General features: G+C 42.8%; 1 protein-coding gene across 1 annotated transcript; it reads right to left on the bottom strand.

The window, feature by feature from the left end:
- Positions 1–571: 571 nt before the first annotated feature.
- pcsk7 (proprotein convertase subtilisin/kexin type 7) lies at positions 572–14,779 on the bottom strand. Its single transcript, XM_084020418.1, has 17 exons — positions 14,690–14,779; positions 13,149–13,453; positions 12,510–12,746; positions 11,186–11,320; positions 10,864–11,029; positions 10,681–10,771; positions 10,454–10,508; positions 10,197–10,335; positions 9,993–10,093; positions 8,008–8,175; positions 7,292–7,396; positions 7,043–7,145; positions 2,967–3,123; positions 2,690–2,784; positions 2,444–2,549; positions 2,211–2,328; positions 572–1,799 (listed from the first exon to the last, which is right to left on the bottom strand). The coding sequence occupies exons 2-17, from the start codon at positions 13,395–13,397 to the stop codon at positions 1,518–1,520; spliced, it is 2,307 nt and encodes a 768-aa protein (XP_083876544.1). The 5' UTR covers positions 13,398–13,453; positions 14,690–14,779; the 3' UTR covers positions 572–1,517.
- Positions 14,780–14,798: the final 19 nt, after the last annotated feature.

Here is a 14,798-nt window from a genome sequence, read left to right as displayed (position 1 = left end):
TCCTCAAATGTCATCCCCCTGGCAGTTTATCATTATGCCAGTTTAATGGCACTTCTTGGCTACATGTTCCACAAAGGTTATAGCTAGCCTTTATCCAGTTTTGTTGTTGAATTCATTTGAGGTATTTTAGCCATACTGGCAGCATGATCATATACTTACTGCCAATACTTTGGTTTATGACTAAATACCTGCAAATACACAACTTCAGCTGTACTTTAGTTTACATCATCAAGCTAAAATCAGTATGTTAAGCATTATGCTTAAATGACTGCTGTACCCAAGTACAGCATCACAGCGCTGCTAATACAGCAGTACAATCTAGTCGTGTTGGTTCTTAAAAATTATTTCAAAACAGTACTAATGATATTCTGCCTTTTTATTATCATTCAGACCACCTGTGACTTGCACAGCAAAACACAGTTTCCAACTTCACTCCAAACACCCCTTTCCATAAAAAAATTAGAACTCTTTAATACATCCTTAAAAAACACACATATATATATATATATATATATATATATATATATATATATATATATATATATATATATATATATAGTGTATAGTACATAGTGTATATGTAGTGTATATATTACACCTCATAAAAAAATACATATAGAAATCCCACACTTGAAAATCCCACTTCAAGTTTTCATCAGTAGTTGCTTGAGAACCTGCAGACAATCCCCCTAGACTTAAAAATATAATACATCAAACACCTCAGAAAATAGATCTAATTTATAAAAAAAACCCTCAGTATTCTTGGAACCTCATATTTGAGGACACTTTTGCATGGAAGACCTTGCATATTACAAGCACACCCACTCATGTCAGAACACACGCGCGCACACACACACACACACACACACGCACACGCACACGCACACGCACACGCACGCACGCACGCACGCACGCACGCACACACGCACACACCTTCCTATAGTGCACATCACATTTAAAAAAAAATGTCTCTTGGTTTAATGACCCCCACAGGTGTTTGTGAAGTACATCCCACAAATCTGTAAGCTCAGTTCTTTTGTGGGCCTAAATTTAGACAAGCCTGTATACACACCTCAACGCATGCAAACATGCAATTATACTTCGACATTAAACCACATTAGGTCCCTCCAGTTTACTTACTTACCTTTACTTTGACCCAAGCCTAATCATAATGGGAAATGTAACCCCATTACTTAAATATCCTCACATTGAGGTTTGTCCTTTTCCTTCCTTCCTTCTGTCCATTTACTAGAGGGACAGGTGTACAAGAACACACAAACATATGCGCACTATCACGGCACAAATACAGATTTTCCTTAAAAAAGGCCACGTGTTTGGGGAATGCAGACGAGGACAAAGTGTCCACTCTTCAGTCAAGTCTACCTGGAGTCAAAACTGTGACCCCCCGCCACCACAGATAAAGTCGGCTGGAGCGGGTGGGGAGGAGAGGGTGAAAGCCTGAGACGTCCCATTAGCGTAGACAGTGAAAGGTTTTAGACCCATCATCTGGCTCAGTGCTATGTTGCCGGCTGCTGTCCATTTAAAAGAGGCGCTTTGACCTCGGAGTCCAACACTGCATGCAGCTCCACCCCCGAGTCCCGCTCCTCTTCCTCCCCATCCTCCTCCTCCTCCACCACCGCATCCTCCACTCCTCTCCCTCGGCGGCCTCCCCTTGCCCGGTGACCTCCCCGTCTCCGGCGCAGGCAGAGAAGGCCCCTGAGGTCCAGGTGGGCCAGTGTGACCTCCAGTGTGTAGTAGAGGGACCAGAAAAGAGCAAAGCAGCCCAGCAACAGCAGGAACTGAAGGGTTGGACAAAGTAGACAGGTAGAGGAGGTAAATCTCGACATAAATCACTGATGGATGCATGTGTGGATGAGGTGCAAGACGTCGAAGCACTAGGCGTTTGGTGTTAGCATTCCTTCCCGGTTTAGTTGATGAGTGGAGCTTGGATAAGTTAATGGATAATTAATTAGCATGTCTACTAAAATGGCAGGCAAATGCACATTAATATTATATTACATTTTATTGAGCTGACGCTTTAATCCAAAGAGCTTTCCAAAAAGTTCAGGTGTGAGGCTACAAACCCAGAAAGGCAAGAATCATTTAATACTTCTTCATAGATGCATGGATGGTGTAAACACTGCAACTTCACTTTTAACACAGTAAACAAATTGTGATTTATCTTCCTGAATGAATAGCATGCAGTTTACCTTGAGGTTGTTGGAGGTGAAGGGGCTGACGATCTCTGGAGGGATGTCAAGGCCCGGAGGGCAGGGCAGAGAGAAGCTGCTCTCCAGATACCTGCCACTCATAGCCTCCTCTACCAACCTGTCAATCAATACGCAGCCAATCAACATGCAGAATGTCCATCTTTCATGTCGGTCACAATGCTGAAGTAATCATTATTCGGTACGTGAATCAATTCAGTATGACGAGGTCTTACCGCCGTCTGTCCTTGACCTCGCTGGAGGTCATAGAGGATCCATACAGGGTCAGCTGCCACTGCTTCAACACTCCCGTGGCGGCACACTGCTCCAGTGTTGGCTCTTCTACAGGAGCAGACAGGGGGGGGCAGTGTGGACAGGTGAGGTAATGTACATGAAGACACACTCCTGAAAAGACATTCCCTTCCCACTGCTGACACTTCTCAATATCTGTCTGTTGTGTGAGTGCGTGAATGGCATCTTACTGTGGTCGGATATCTTCAGTGTGTACTGGCCTTCAGCGCTCTCTCCCCAGCAGCGCACAGTGGAGAAAGTCCAGTCCTGGTAGCCTGCAGGGTCTCTATGTGCAAAATTCAAATAGTATACTTAATTAAACTGCAGTCCAAATTATGAACATACCATCTGAATTACTGTTATATATATGATTATTGTTGATGTTCTTGTGTAATCATTACGTTTTTGGAAACATTTTAGTCGGGTTTTGCGGTTTTCAAAACAATACAAATGCACAGGGGTTCGTACCTGTCGATGGCGCGGCGTGCCCCGATTTCTGATGGCATACCACTCGGGCAGACCAACTCAATCTCCAAGTTGCCACGGCAAGGGTGGTTTATTGTCACGGTAACGGCCACGTGCTCCAGTGTCTCCATTCCAGACTGTCTCAGGTCAGCAGCAGACACTGAGGAAGAGGAGGGAGCAGCTTAGTGTGTGTGTGTGTGTGTGTGTGTGTGTGTGTGTGTGTGTGTGTGTGTGTGTGTGTGTGTGTAAAGTTAAGCGAGAATATGTGAAATCATAATTACGCAATCACTAAGAAATGATGGGTTTCTGCAGGGTTTGCCAGGTTAACGACTTTTCAAGACCATTTTAATAGCACATAGAATGCAATTTAATACTTATCGATTAACAATAAGTCTACAATGTTAAAAGTATGATGGAAAAAAAGTAGGCATTATATGGCCTCGGATTATTTATTATTTTATCACCTTGTATATTACGTCCCTAAATATATAATTAATTAAATTGTGACCCTAACCCAGATAAGAAACACAAAATGGACGGATGGAATAATCAGTGGAAAATGATTCATTAATTTCAGTTCGTTTTGGCTGAAACTGATGCTTGTCCATTATGACATGATGAGCTTCTTACTGTAGCTATGGTAGGTACCAGCAGTGACAGTGCTTGTTATAGCTCTGATGGTCTGAATTAAATGTTACACATTCTCAGCAATGTATTCAGTCTGTTGCTGTAATAAGATTACATTTTATTCATCGAGGAATAAAAATGGTTTGATTTAATAAACAAAAGCGTAAACACATTTTTTTTTTTTACTTTTTACACTTAAAATAAGATAATAAAAATCCTTAATTTCTTACACTTATCTTATTTTTACTAAAGTAATGTTTGCCATAACAAATATGAAATACAATTTAAATTTGTCACATTATTGCACATAATGTGACAGGAAGAGAAAACAAGCTGCGAGTCGAGATAAAGTCAGGGTGAGCCTGAGATAGTTGCACACTGAGAGGAATGATTACAATGAATGATGATTCAAACATTTTTTGGGGGATCTTTCTACTCTCTTTGAAATATCAGTGAGTGTTCGTGACCACCTCCCACCCTGCCTCTGTACGTGTCTGCTAATTTCCTGGTATTTCCTGGTATTTCCTGTGCTCTGACTACTAATGAGCTGTCGTGCTCACTGACCATGTAGGGCTGCACACATCCTCGGGCAAAGGAGGGACGCAAAGGGGACGAGGGGGCGACGAGTGTAAACAGAGGTGTGGAATGATAGACAGAATTGGGGAACAGCTGTAGAGAAAGGGGGGAGGGGAGAGACGGGCAGGAGATGGAGACAAGTGGATGAGAGGCACTGAGAGGGCGATGAATGTGGATGTGTGGAGGGGCAAAAGAAAGCAAGAATGAAAGAGGGATTGAGACTATAGAAATGTATCTCTACCTCTAATTCCATCCTTTATTTCCTCTCCCGAATTTTCTAACACTGATGCTGCGTGACGTTGGGACTTCACATGCACGTTGAAAGCTCTGACACTTCTGATTGAAGGTCACGTATTCATTGCTACTTCCCATGAATGCACTATTGTTTGCACTTTCAGCTGACTTTTCATGTATGCAATGTAGCATGAAGCAGATGAAGAACATGTTGATGCCCAGAGATGACAGGACGAAGACTTTTTTGGGGGGCAATGTGTGACAAAATACTTTCTGCCACCTGCAGACATGAGATATATACAGACTCTGGATTGCAATATGTCCTTACTTATTGGGAAGCTACTGTATATACACATGATGAGGTAGTGTGACCTGTAGTGATTAGGGCTGTCAAAAGATTGATTTTTTTAATCGCGATTAATCGCATTTTGTCCATAGTTAACTCGCGAGTAATCGCAAATTAATCGCATTTTTTTTAGCACATTTTTTTTTCTTCTAAATGTACTTTAATGAATTTTTTTTCATATTCTTAATACTTTTAACAACATAAGGGCAAATATACTTGATTTATGAAAATGTTTATTTAACACTTCAAATATCCCCTTACCAAAACATGGGATCAAAACAGGGTTATAAGAATATATCACAAACCGTTAAAGTGAACATGTCACAGGAGATAGTGTAACAGGAGATAAGTACAGTTAGGATATAAGTGCATTGGCTTGCAAGTGATATCTCAGACTGGACGTACTTCTATGGTAGCTCATTTCATACCCACAGTACGCGCAGATGACTTTGGTCTTATCGACTGAACCATCTGGCAGTCTTTTGAAGGTGAATTTGCCGTTCACAAATCGATTTTAAACGCGTGTGGACGCGCCGCTTCCCAGTATTGCACGCTTGGTGGGCTGCCACTAGAGGATGATTGACAGGCGCTCTCCTTCAAACAACATATTTTTGCGAGCGTTCGCGAGCGTTCCCGAGGCGGCGAGTCGAGCCCGGCGCCTCTGATTAGCATAAAGTAGATTCGACTTATACTTGAGGAGCGGCCAACTCGCGCGCCGTCTCTCGACATTCGCCGCAACGCTACCAGAATACAATGAATGGGACGCGGGGAAACTCCGCTGCCTGTGGACGCGCACTTTCCCTCTGGATCAAGACTACAGGTGCCACCGACGGCCATAAATCATACAATGCGCGTTTTTTTTTTTTTTTTAATACCGAGCGTTAATCGCGCGTTAAAAAAAGAGGATGTTGCGTTAACGCGTTATTAACGCGTTATTAACGCGTTAACTTTGACAGCCCTAGTAGTGATACATTTTTATGACAATGTGTTACTTGAGCTGTCAAATGCTTGAATTAGAAAGGCAAAAGCCTCCACTTTAGAGAGGTGGTCATGGAAGGAGGAACACCTTGAACCTTGGTAGGCAAACGATTTGAATTTGTTCTCGTCATTTTGTTCTGCATTTGCAAATCAAGACTAAACAAGAAGAAATAAGATAAGCACATATATTCAGTCTGTGTAGAAATGAAAAGAATGTGGGGGGGGGGCAGATTTATTAAGGTGGGCCGCTCCAATAAATTCTATATGTGATCATGAACTCTGAGCATGCTTTGTTGATACACTGACTGTACATTTAGTCCTCTCTCATGTGTGTTTTCTCCAGTTTTAGAACAGTGCAGGTCACATTCTTTTTAATCTTTCTTTTACCAACTATCCTCTTCAATCACAATATATTTCTTTCCTTCACTTCAGAATAACCAATAATCAAACTACTGCCGCTTCTTCTTTTTATATCAATTTCAGCACAATCCCCCCTCAGGTGGACAGTGACAGTACCGTAGGGATGCGACTGGTTTTATCATTAGGACGGGGCCAGTCACTGTGCGCACACATTAATCGCATTGGTGGCAACTGTGTTCACATAGAAAGCCAGCTGTTTGAAACGATTAAAGGGCAGAACATTAGCCAATAGGGCAGCTGAAACACATGGAAACTACAACAACAAACACTGCTGAGTAGTGTGGCAGGCAGACCTGCCAGTGACAAAAAAAAAGCCTGTCTGGGATTTGAGAGACGGATTGAACAGAGGATTAAATGGCAAAATGTGTAATATAGTAGTAGTATTTAATTAAATTCCTTTTTGAAATTAAGTCCAGACACACTTTGTGAGTCTGCTCTGTTACTGTTAGCAACACTTTGTGCTGCATGAGGCAGAAACACACAGACACACACAGACGTCTCTGGCTGTGCTCCAGACCGCGATGAGGCCATAAAGAGGGAAGATATAGATCGAGTGAGGAGAGGAAAAGAGACGAGGGAGAAGGAAATGTTTCTGCTAGAATGAGGTCACCATGAGCATGTGTGAGGGAGGAAGAGACAGACAGTCAAGAAGAAGAAAGTAAGATACAGACACAGATTGTGTGGGGGCGGGGGTAGGAATCTGGAAAAAATCTCAAGCAGTATTTCAATGTGGATGCAGGAACTCACAAACATGAGAACAATACCTAATATGGAAAGGCAGACTGACTGAGGAGCAGTCAGGGAGGGAGGGACTCAGCTACGTCATGCAGTGTGTAAACTCAACAAGCAGCTGTTCAACACAGAGCAGAGAGAGTTGCAGACAAGGAGGCAAAGCTACCTTTCCAGGTTAGGATCAGCTCGTCGGGATAATTTGGAATGGCCGCTTCCTCCTTTATTACTGAGCTCTGATAGGACACAAGAAACGGCACCGACTCCCATACCTGAGAGAGAAATGAGAGAACACATAGGGCTCCGGTGGTAACTTCAAAAGCATGAAAAATTAATTACAACAACAAACCAAAAGATTAAATTTAACGTGAAAATAGCTAGGAGTTGCAGCCCTGCTTGTGTGAATGCATGCATGTACCTTGGCAGCATTGACAAGTCTCCATGCATTGAGCAAACCGAAGCCGTGCTGGTGGCTGTGGTTAAAACCAGCTCCGTTTACCTTCCAGTCTGCACTGTTGTCACACTGTAAGAAATTTAAATTGTGTTATTATGTGATCAGTATTGTTCATTCACTAGTCTCTCACACTAGTGCTTGGAAAAACATACAAAACCACTGACTAAAGTATATGGAAGTAAATGGGGCACATTATTTATTATTTATTTATTATTAACACTGATAATATCAGTACTGCTCAAACAATTAGTCAATGAATTGCCGTGTGGACAAAATAAATCGAATGTCTGGATTTACTGTTGTTCTCTATTATATGTCATTGTAAAGTTGGTGTCAATTCAAACACCTCACCAAGGCCTATATGAAGTTTTTATTTTAAAGAAAATCCATCAGTCTATCAGGAAAAATAAATGTATTCACAATAAAGCTACTTGTTAGTACCCTGTACTCTGACCAGTTGTGGTACTACTGAGAAAAGTGGGTCCCAATTATGTTTATATTGGAAAAGCATGCAAGCGGGCGTGGCAGTTTCCCCACTATCCTGCTGGCTGACAGTTGGTGATGCACAAATAAATGTTACATACACAAGGCAAGAACGTAAACAATGCAGGATTTCAAAGATTAACTAATTATCTACGCAGGCCTGTATCCAGTAATAACTGACAGTTCATTAAGCCTACCATGGTGGCGGTAAAGGTGATGATGTGCTGTACGTCCCTCCAGCTGAGACAGGGACGGACCTGAAGCATGAGGGCCACCATTCCTGCCGCTAGGGGGGCTGCAGCCGACGTGCCGGTGTGGCCCTCGGTACAGCCCGTCGCCTGCAGCATGGACCAGTCTGACGTCACCTGCAGAGACGGACAGGTGGGCTGAGTGGAGACGCAATCATGGAGATTTGTGCTTTGGCAGGAGGCCACACACAAACCGGAGTGTAGATGTACAGAAGAGTGAATATAAAACTTTTACAAGGTATATCCAACACAAACTATCCTTAAGCATGAAGGTCCTCCACCTAAACTAACAACTAGCAAACACCACTTCATCAGGCGCCAGTGTCATAGAGTAATCCAGACAAAGGGACATATTTACTGCAGGAGGCTTAAACAGAGGTAGGAGAGGAGGGATTTATAGCAAATAGGACCGATATAACATTTTTAACAGGTTTGTCTACGTGAGTAAGATTGATTAGAGGACAGTGAAAGTCAGCCATATGCAACGTGCACAAGTGGAAACACGTTCTCTAATATCCTCCATGTATACCGCCCGATGGTACACACATTAGTGACAGTCTGTCCGACAGGAGGACCGAAGCCATGTGGGCGGAGGAATTCCCAGCCCTGTGTGTACATGCCGGACAACATATGGATGTTCATCCTGAGCAGCTGTCTATGTGGTGAGAGTTTATAAGCATCGTCAGGAAACAAGCTCTGTACCTCAACATACTACACATGTGTGTTTCTAATTTCTACGTGACCTTATATTCAATTCGAAACACTGACTTTCTAGGTAAATGGCTGAATCTAGAACACATAATTGTTTTGATCACAGCTATTTCTAAGTGCTTGCACAATCAAAAATCATTAACGAATCATTCTTGAGTTGATAATTGGACAGGAGCATTTTGAAAAATAAGAAGCTGACATCAGCTGTAATATCACATTTTGGGACATTTCCAGGATTTATAGACACGGTTATAAAATGCATTCGTGAAAACAGCTGTTCTCAATAAGACTGTAAATCGGTTCTTCAAAAATAATACAATAATGGGCAGGGCGTGGTAAGGACTTGGCCTGTGAGTATACTTTGGTCAGTGGTGGATCACACACCCCCCTCAACCCCGACCTCAACTGTGTTGCCATGGTGACCCCCACAAACAGTGGCAAATAGATGTCAGTGGCTTCGAAGGGCTCTTACTCCTGTGATCATCCACCATGGTTTCCGATGTCTCTGCTCCTCCTGATGTGGAGCTGCTCTTTCACAAGCTTTCAAACATTGTTGTCACTAAATTCAAAGTTTGAACGTTTTCACAGTAATTTAGATTTATATTCATTTACAAGTCGTGTTGTGGAATTGTGAAAATGGGAACAACCATAGCAATATAGTGGGATTCCTAGGACACAATTCCTAGGCATCATCAGCGCTACAGAGGCTGGAAGTCACGACCTCACGTCCGGGAGCCTCTGTACCATTAGCTTCTGTACCCTGTGATGCAAACTGTCATTCAGCAGTTTTTTCATTGGCCTTCTAGAACGAAGCATGTTCCTGGGAATGTAGTATGGCTTGCGGGAAATAATGTTAGGTTAAGCCACTAAAAAAACAGAAGTGGTTTCACCAGTTGTGGTTTCACTGCAGCTCTCTGCATGGACTGAAGCTGAGAAATCAAATTCCAGTGACAGCAGTCACAGTCATTGAGTGTCACAAGGAGCTCACACAGAAATTGATTACTAGTTAAGACGTTAATAGGCCTGATAAGTCATAAATAAAGATGGACAGGTTGAAAAAGGACAATTGTACATTAATGTTATAGGAGCACAGTTACTGTGTACCTGCTACGTTTCTTTTTGAATGAGGAACTGCGAAGCTGCATAGAGTTGGACACACGAAGTGTAATCCTTTATGTGTGTGTGTGTGTGTGTGTGTGTGTGTGTGTTCTGTTAAGACCTACAATGCTCCTCAGCTTGCTTGCCCCGCTGCTGAATGTAACAGCCAGCATCGATGCACACTCTTCAGCATAGAATGGCATCCTACCTTTCTCATCAACAGCTCCTGCAACACACACAACACACACACACGATTATTTTTGGCCCTGTGCACACATGTCCACACTCCAAACACATGGCTCACATTGCTTAGAGCCTCTGCGTCTTACCGATTGTGATGGTGTAGATGGAGTTTGCGTAGCCATCATAGTTGCAGTTGTCATTGAATTGACCTCCATTGCCGCTGGCTACCACAAAGATGCTGCCGAAGCCATGTCTGCCTGCAATCACCCCATGCTGCAGTGCCGCCTGTGGAGGGGGGGAAAAAAATGCTGTGATTTGTGACTTTTTGTGCTTACAGTTTTTCTACATGACTTTATCTGTTGGAGTGTACTGCCCTCTGCAGGACAAAATCCCTTCCTCTAACCTTGCCCAGGGGATGGGGTCCATCCACAGTGTGTCCGTCATCATCTGGACCCCAACTAGAGGAGACAAGAGTCTAAATCAGAATCCAAGCAAGACTTACACAATATGGTACAACATTATACATTATGACGTACTAAAATATTTACACTGAAAATACATTAAAACCAGTAAGCAAACATCTGTGATATGTTAAATATTGAATAGGATATAATAGGACCAGAGAGTTACCTGCAGCTGTAAATATCGTTGACCTGGTAGTGCTTGTTGAAGGCTATGGCCTCCAAGCTGTCTGTCAGCGGGCCGTCCAGGACTCTGATACCTGCACAAAAAACAACAAGCAAGAACATGCTGACCATAGACATTTACCCAACAGTGGGACATTCAAGTTTAAATTTGCCGTGTTGTCCGTACCTGCCACCTTACTGCCGTAGGCCACCCCCACGGCACAGAAGCTGTTGTTGGGAACGGCTGCTATCTCTCCGGCACATCGCGTCCCGTGATGGTTGTCGCTGTGGACGTCTGGGTGTGGCATGGGGTCCGGGTCATTGGAGTTCAGGTCGTAACTACCCTCTGGACTCTGAGAGGGTTGAAAACAATTACTGTTGACAAAGGAACTTGCTGGCAAACTTCAGATTAATTCATTGTTTTGAAAAAGTTCAACCTTGACAGCTGTACACAGTTCATAAGCAAGTAAACTGATCACAGAATGGAACAACTGGTAGTTTTGACTTACATAGTTGGGCTGGATATCCCGGTGGGTGTGCTCCACCCCGTCATCCACCACCACGACTGTGACTCCTTGGCCAGTGATATTGCGCTCCCACACCCCTGTTACATTGATGTCCATACCCTTATTGATGAAATTGTGCTGCAAGAATAAGAGTAAAGGACGGATGATGTAATGTAAATGAGGGTAAGTACAGTATAAATAACAGGAATAGCCACACATTGTGCAACCAGGTGACACATTAATCACATCTAGTTTTAATATATATATTTTTTTAATAATATTTCAAATTTAGGGGAACATAAAGGTTAACATAATTTCACCTGTGCCCATGCACCATGAGCTCAAACCCTTGGGATGCAGACCACCCTCTATTTTAGCCTAACCCGAAACCATCATGCACAACCAGATCCGGTCCACCGCAAAATAATCACAATAATGACTTCTACCAACATTAAAAGCTAACGACTGTTATTCTCCAACTTTTTCATTGGAAACCATTGCATATGGAATGTGACAAAGTATTCTAATCAGGATCATTTAACAGGACTATTATGGGGAACTGGATAATTTCTTAGTCATGTAAGCACCATTTTGTCAGCATCAATGTCCCATGTAAATGTAACCAAACCTAATGTAGCCCTATTAATTACCTGAGTAAAGGAGCATATCAATATGTATGGAAAGCATGATTATCTGTGTATTAAGCTGTTTAATGGGTATAAGAAGAGAAATGTGACTGACTGAATAGATAATGATTCATATATACAGCACCCAGCACCTTATGCAAACAGGATGCTGTGTGTAAATAGCAGCCGCGACTGGATTTATTCTTATTGTCTTAGTGCGTTGCATTGTGGTTGTCATTGGCTTGAGGAAAAGATACGGGTGAAGTGAGTTTGAGTCAAAAGTCATTCTCATTCTCCGAGTCATTACTCAATTAAAATCTTCACACACTGACATAATTCACTGTGACATACACTTCAAGAGCACACACTCATCTCCTATTCCCATTGCGGGAAACATCCAGAGATTTTGCAAAAAGGTGCTTCAGGATTTGCCTGAGTATCCTCAAGGTGGTCAATTGTCTAAATTATCAAAGACATCTTGTGATGGTTGTCTGTGCCTTCATGGGTGCATTTCAAACAGGAACTGGCTTGCTTACTCAGCATACCTTTGGTGCTGGTGCCCCATTACAAAAGGTAAACAAATGTAGGCTAAAATATATTACCAGTAACTACATCCTGTACCTAATCTTAGGTAAGCCTAACTACCAGAAAACTAGTGAGTGAACAAGATGGTAACACAGATAGTAGACTCAGATTCTCACCAAGTGCCATTGTTTTGGGTAATTGGGATCATTGAACGCCATCGATCTCTTAGAACGGCTCAGCACTCTCTCCTGGGAGTGCCACAGGACATGAGGGTGGGCTGCCAGGACATCACCAGGCCTCAAACTCTTTCTCCAAATACCAGTCACAGATCCAGGTTTGACAGAACACAGCAAGTAGTGACCTTCTAACTGTCCAATCTGGCCCTGGTTCTTCAGCCCAGCCTGCTCTGCTACCTGGGATGCAGAGAACATTGATAATAACTGGGACAATATTCCAAAAATCGGGGCAATTTTTTCCCCCTCCAAATATAAGCAACAGTAAAACAGAATAGATGAAACTTCAATGTTGCCTTTGGAGAAATTAGGTTGTTGCAGAAAATAGGATACAGACGGGGAGCATTAAACATAAAGCAAAAAAACGGAGAAACACAAGACATTAATTTAAAAACGCTTATTGACAGTGGTATACTAGGATAAAGAATAAAATATTGGACGTAGAAATATCTGTAAAATTATAATATGTAGTAAGAAACACAGCAATACCAAATATATCCTTCCCAGTAATCATAGACAATCAGTATTCATAGTGTTACACCATATATAAAGATTAAAAAGTATTGATTGCAAGCACTGTACCCTGTTGGCTATCACATCCAGGTGCACAGAGCTCTGTTCACCATCTTCTTCCCCATGATTTGGGCCAGAGTGGATCCGGACGGCCCACGACTGACCCAGGCCGCAGGAGAGTGATGGCCAAGGTAAGTGGGGAGAGGAGGAGGAAAATGGAAGGGATGGGGTGACGGGGGGCAGGAGAATCAGAAGCACGATGGCAAAGGAGGACAGAAAGAGTAGGAACAGGAATGCAGGAAAATAGGCTGTTTTCATGGCAACAGAGGGTGACACACAGGGTCAACCAGGCAAGCCCTCCTCAGAACAGGAGCCTGAAGACAGAGACAGACAGGGGGTAGAGAGGGAGATCTTGTTACTTGTTATAGGGCAATGAGAATGATTGGCTGGTTGCTCACCATCTGCGTGCTGCATTCAAAGACAACTTATTAAATTCACAGCATCACACTAAGTGGATACGAGTTCAGACAACTGTGGCTGCAGAACATTTGATTAACACTCTGTTGTTACATCAGTGTCCCTGCAGGACTACTGTGAAGAGGCTTTAACAGATGGACGCTGTTAAACAAACACCAGAGTTCAAGCGAAACACACAAAAAAAGTATAGCATACCCAAAACGTAGCCTTGTTTTGATATGATAAAATGGAGAATACATGCATGGACGCCACAAAGTCTAGCTGGTAATAAAAGCCGGGCTGGAATAACCTGTTGGGGGTAAGAGTGCTACTCGGTCCCTCCCAAGCACAGTTCAGGTGACACATTATCCAAGACAATTAGAAAACAACCGATGCAGCTGTGGAACACGTCTGTCCGTCAGCTAATGGGGGCAATGTTTTTTTATTAACCTGAATTAAACATTAACGTGACACTCTGATTATCGACACGAATTGCGGAAATAACAATATGACCACAAAGTCCTCTGGATAGACGTCACAAGTGCCACGCCCACAGTCAGGAGCTTCAATTAAACCATGCCTTTTGAAGGAATCGTGTATTTTTTTTAAAACCTCACCAGCCACTTGCCAGCAGCTTGGCAGTATGTTTCTAACCACATAATGAAGGACGTATAACATGTCAATGTAACACACATATAACGTTGAATGGAAGAGTTGTCAACAGATCAAAACATACGCTGAAACCACCTGTTACGCGACTCCGCTGCTGTCTTTGCTACACTCGAACCTGTTAGCTCCCTGGCAGGCTAAGCTAGCTCTCAATTTTTGCTGATTGTTTAGTATTTATTAAGCCAGTAAGTCAGCTAGCTAGTTAGGAAGCTAGTTTAGCTTAACTACTTGCGTTGAGGGCGACGGTGACACTCTAATGTCACAGCTATGATAAAATAGTTTAACCGGTATGAATAACATATTTACAGTCAGACCCTGAAGTGGGAGTCGAGTTTCAAACCGAGGGATTGTTGTTGTCAGTTAGCAAGTGTCCTCACGCTGACTATTGCTATCGCCGTTCTTTAGTGAAATACGAATAACCATGGCTACCGCGTTCTGGCAACTGCCGTGACAATTCATTGCGATCACACAATTATTTGTATTACCTTTCTTGAATCCGTGTTTCATCTGTCCCCCGTGAAATGTGTGAGTAACATTAAGCTTGTCATCTCATTTCCTGTAACACACCAGTCACAAACCCAAACGTGCTACGTC

Source organism: Eutrigla gurnardus, assembly GCF_963514095.1.
Source record: "Eutrigla gurnardus genome assembly, chromosome: 10".
Lineage (NCBI taxonomy): Eukaryota > Metazoa > Chordata > Actinopteri > Perciformes > Triglidae > Eutrigla > Eutrigla gurnardus.
Note: the sequence above shows the minus strand (reverse complement) of the source record. Positions and strands in the feature narration are given on the sequence as shown.

Excerpts from the sequence above, each read along its gene's own strand:
- pcsk7 (XM_084020418.1), bottom strand. The coding sequence starts at position 13,397 with ATGAAAACAGCCTATTTTCCTGCATTCCTGTTCCTACTCTTTCTGTCC. Across the intron at positions 10,094-10,196 it reads CATCTACACCATCACAATCG|GAGCTGTTGATGAGAAAGGT; the intron begins GTAAGACGCAGA and ends TGTGTGTTGCAG. Across the intron at positions 3,124-7,042 it reads GCTGATCCTAACCTGGAAAG|TGTCTGCTGCTGACCTGAGA; the intron begins GTAGCTTTGCCT and ends CCTCTTCCTCAG.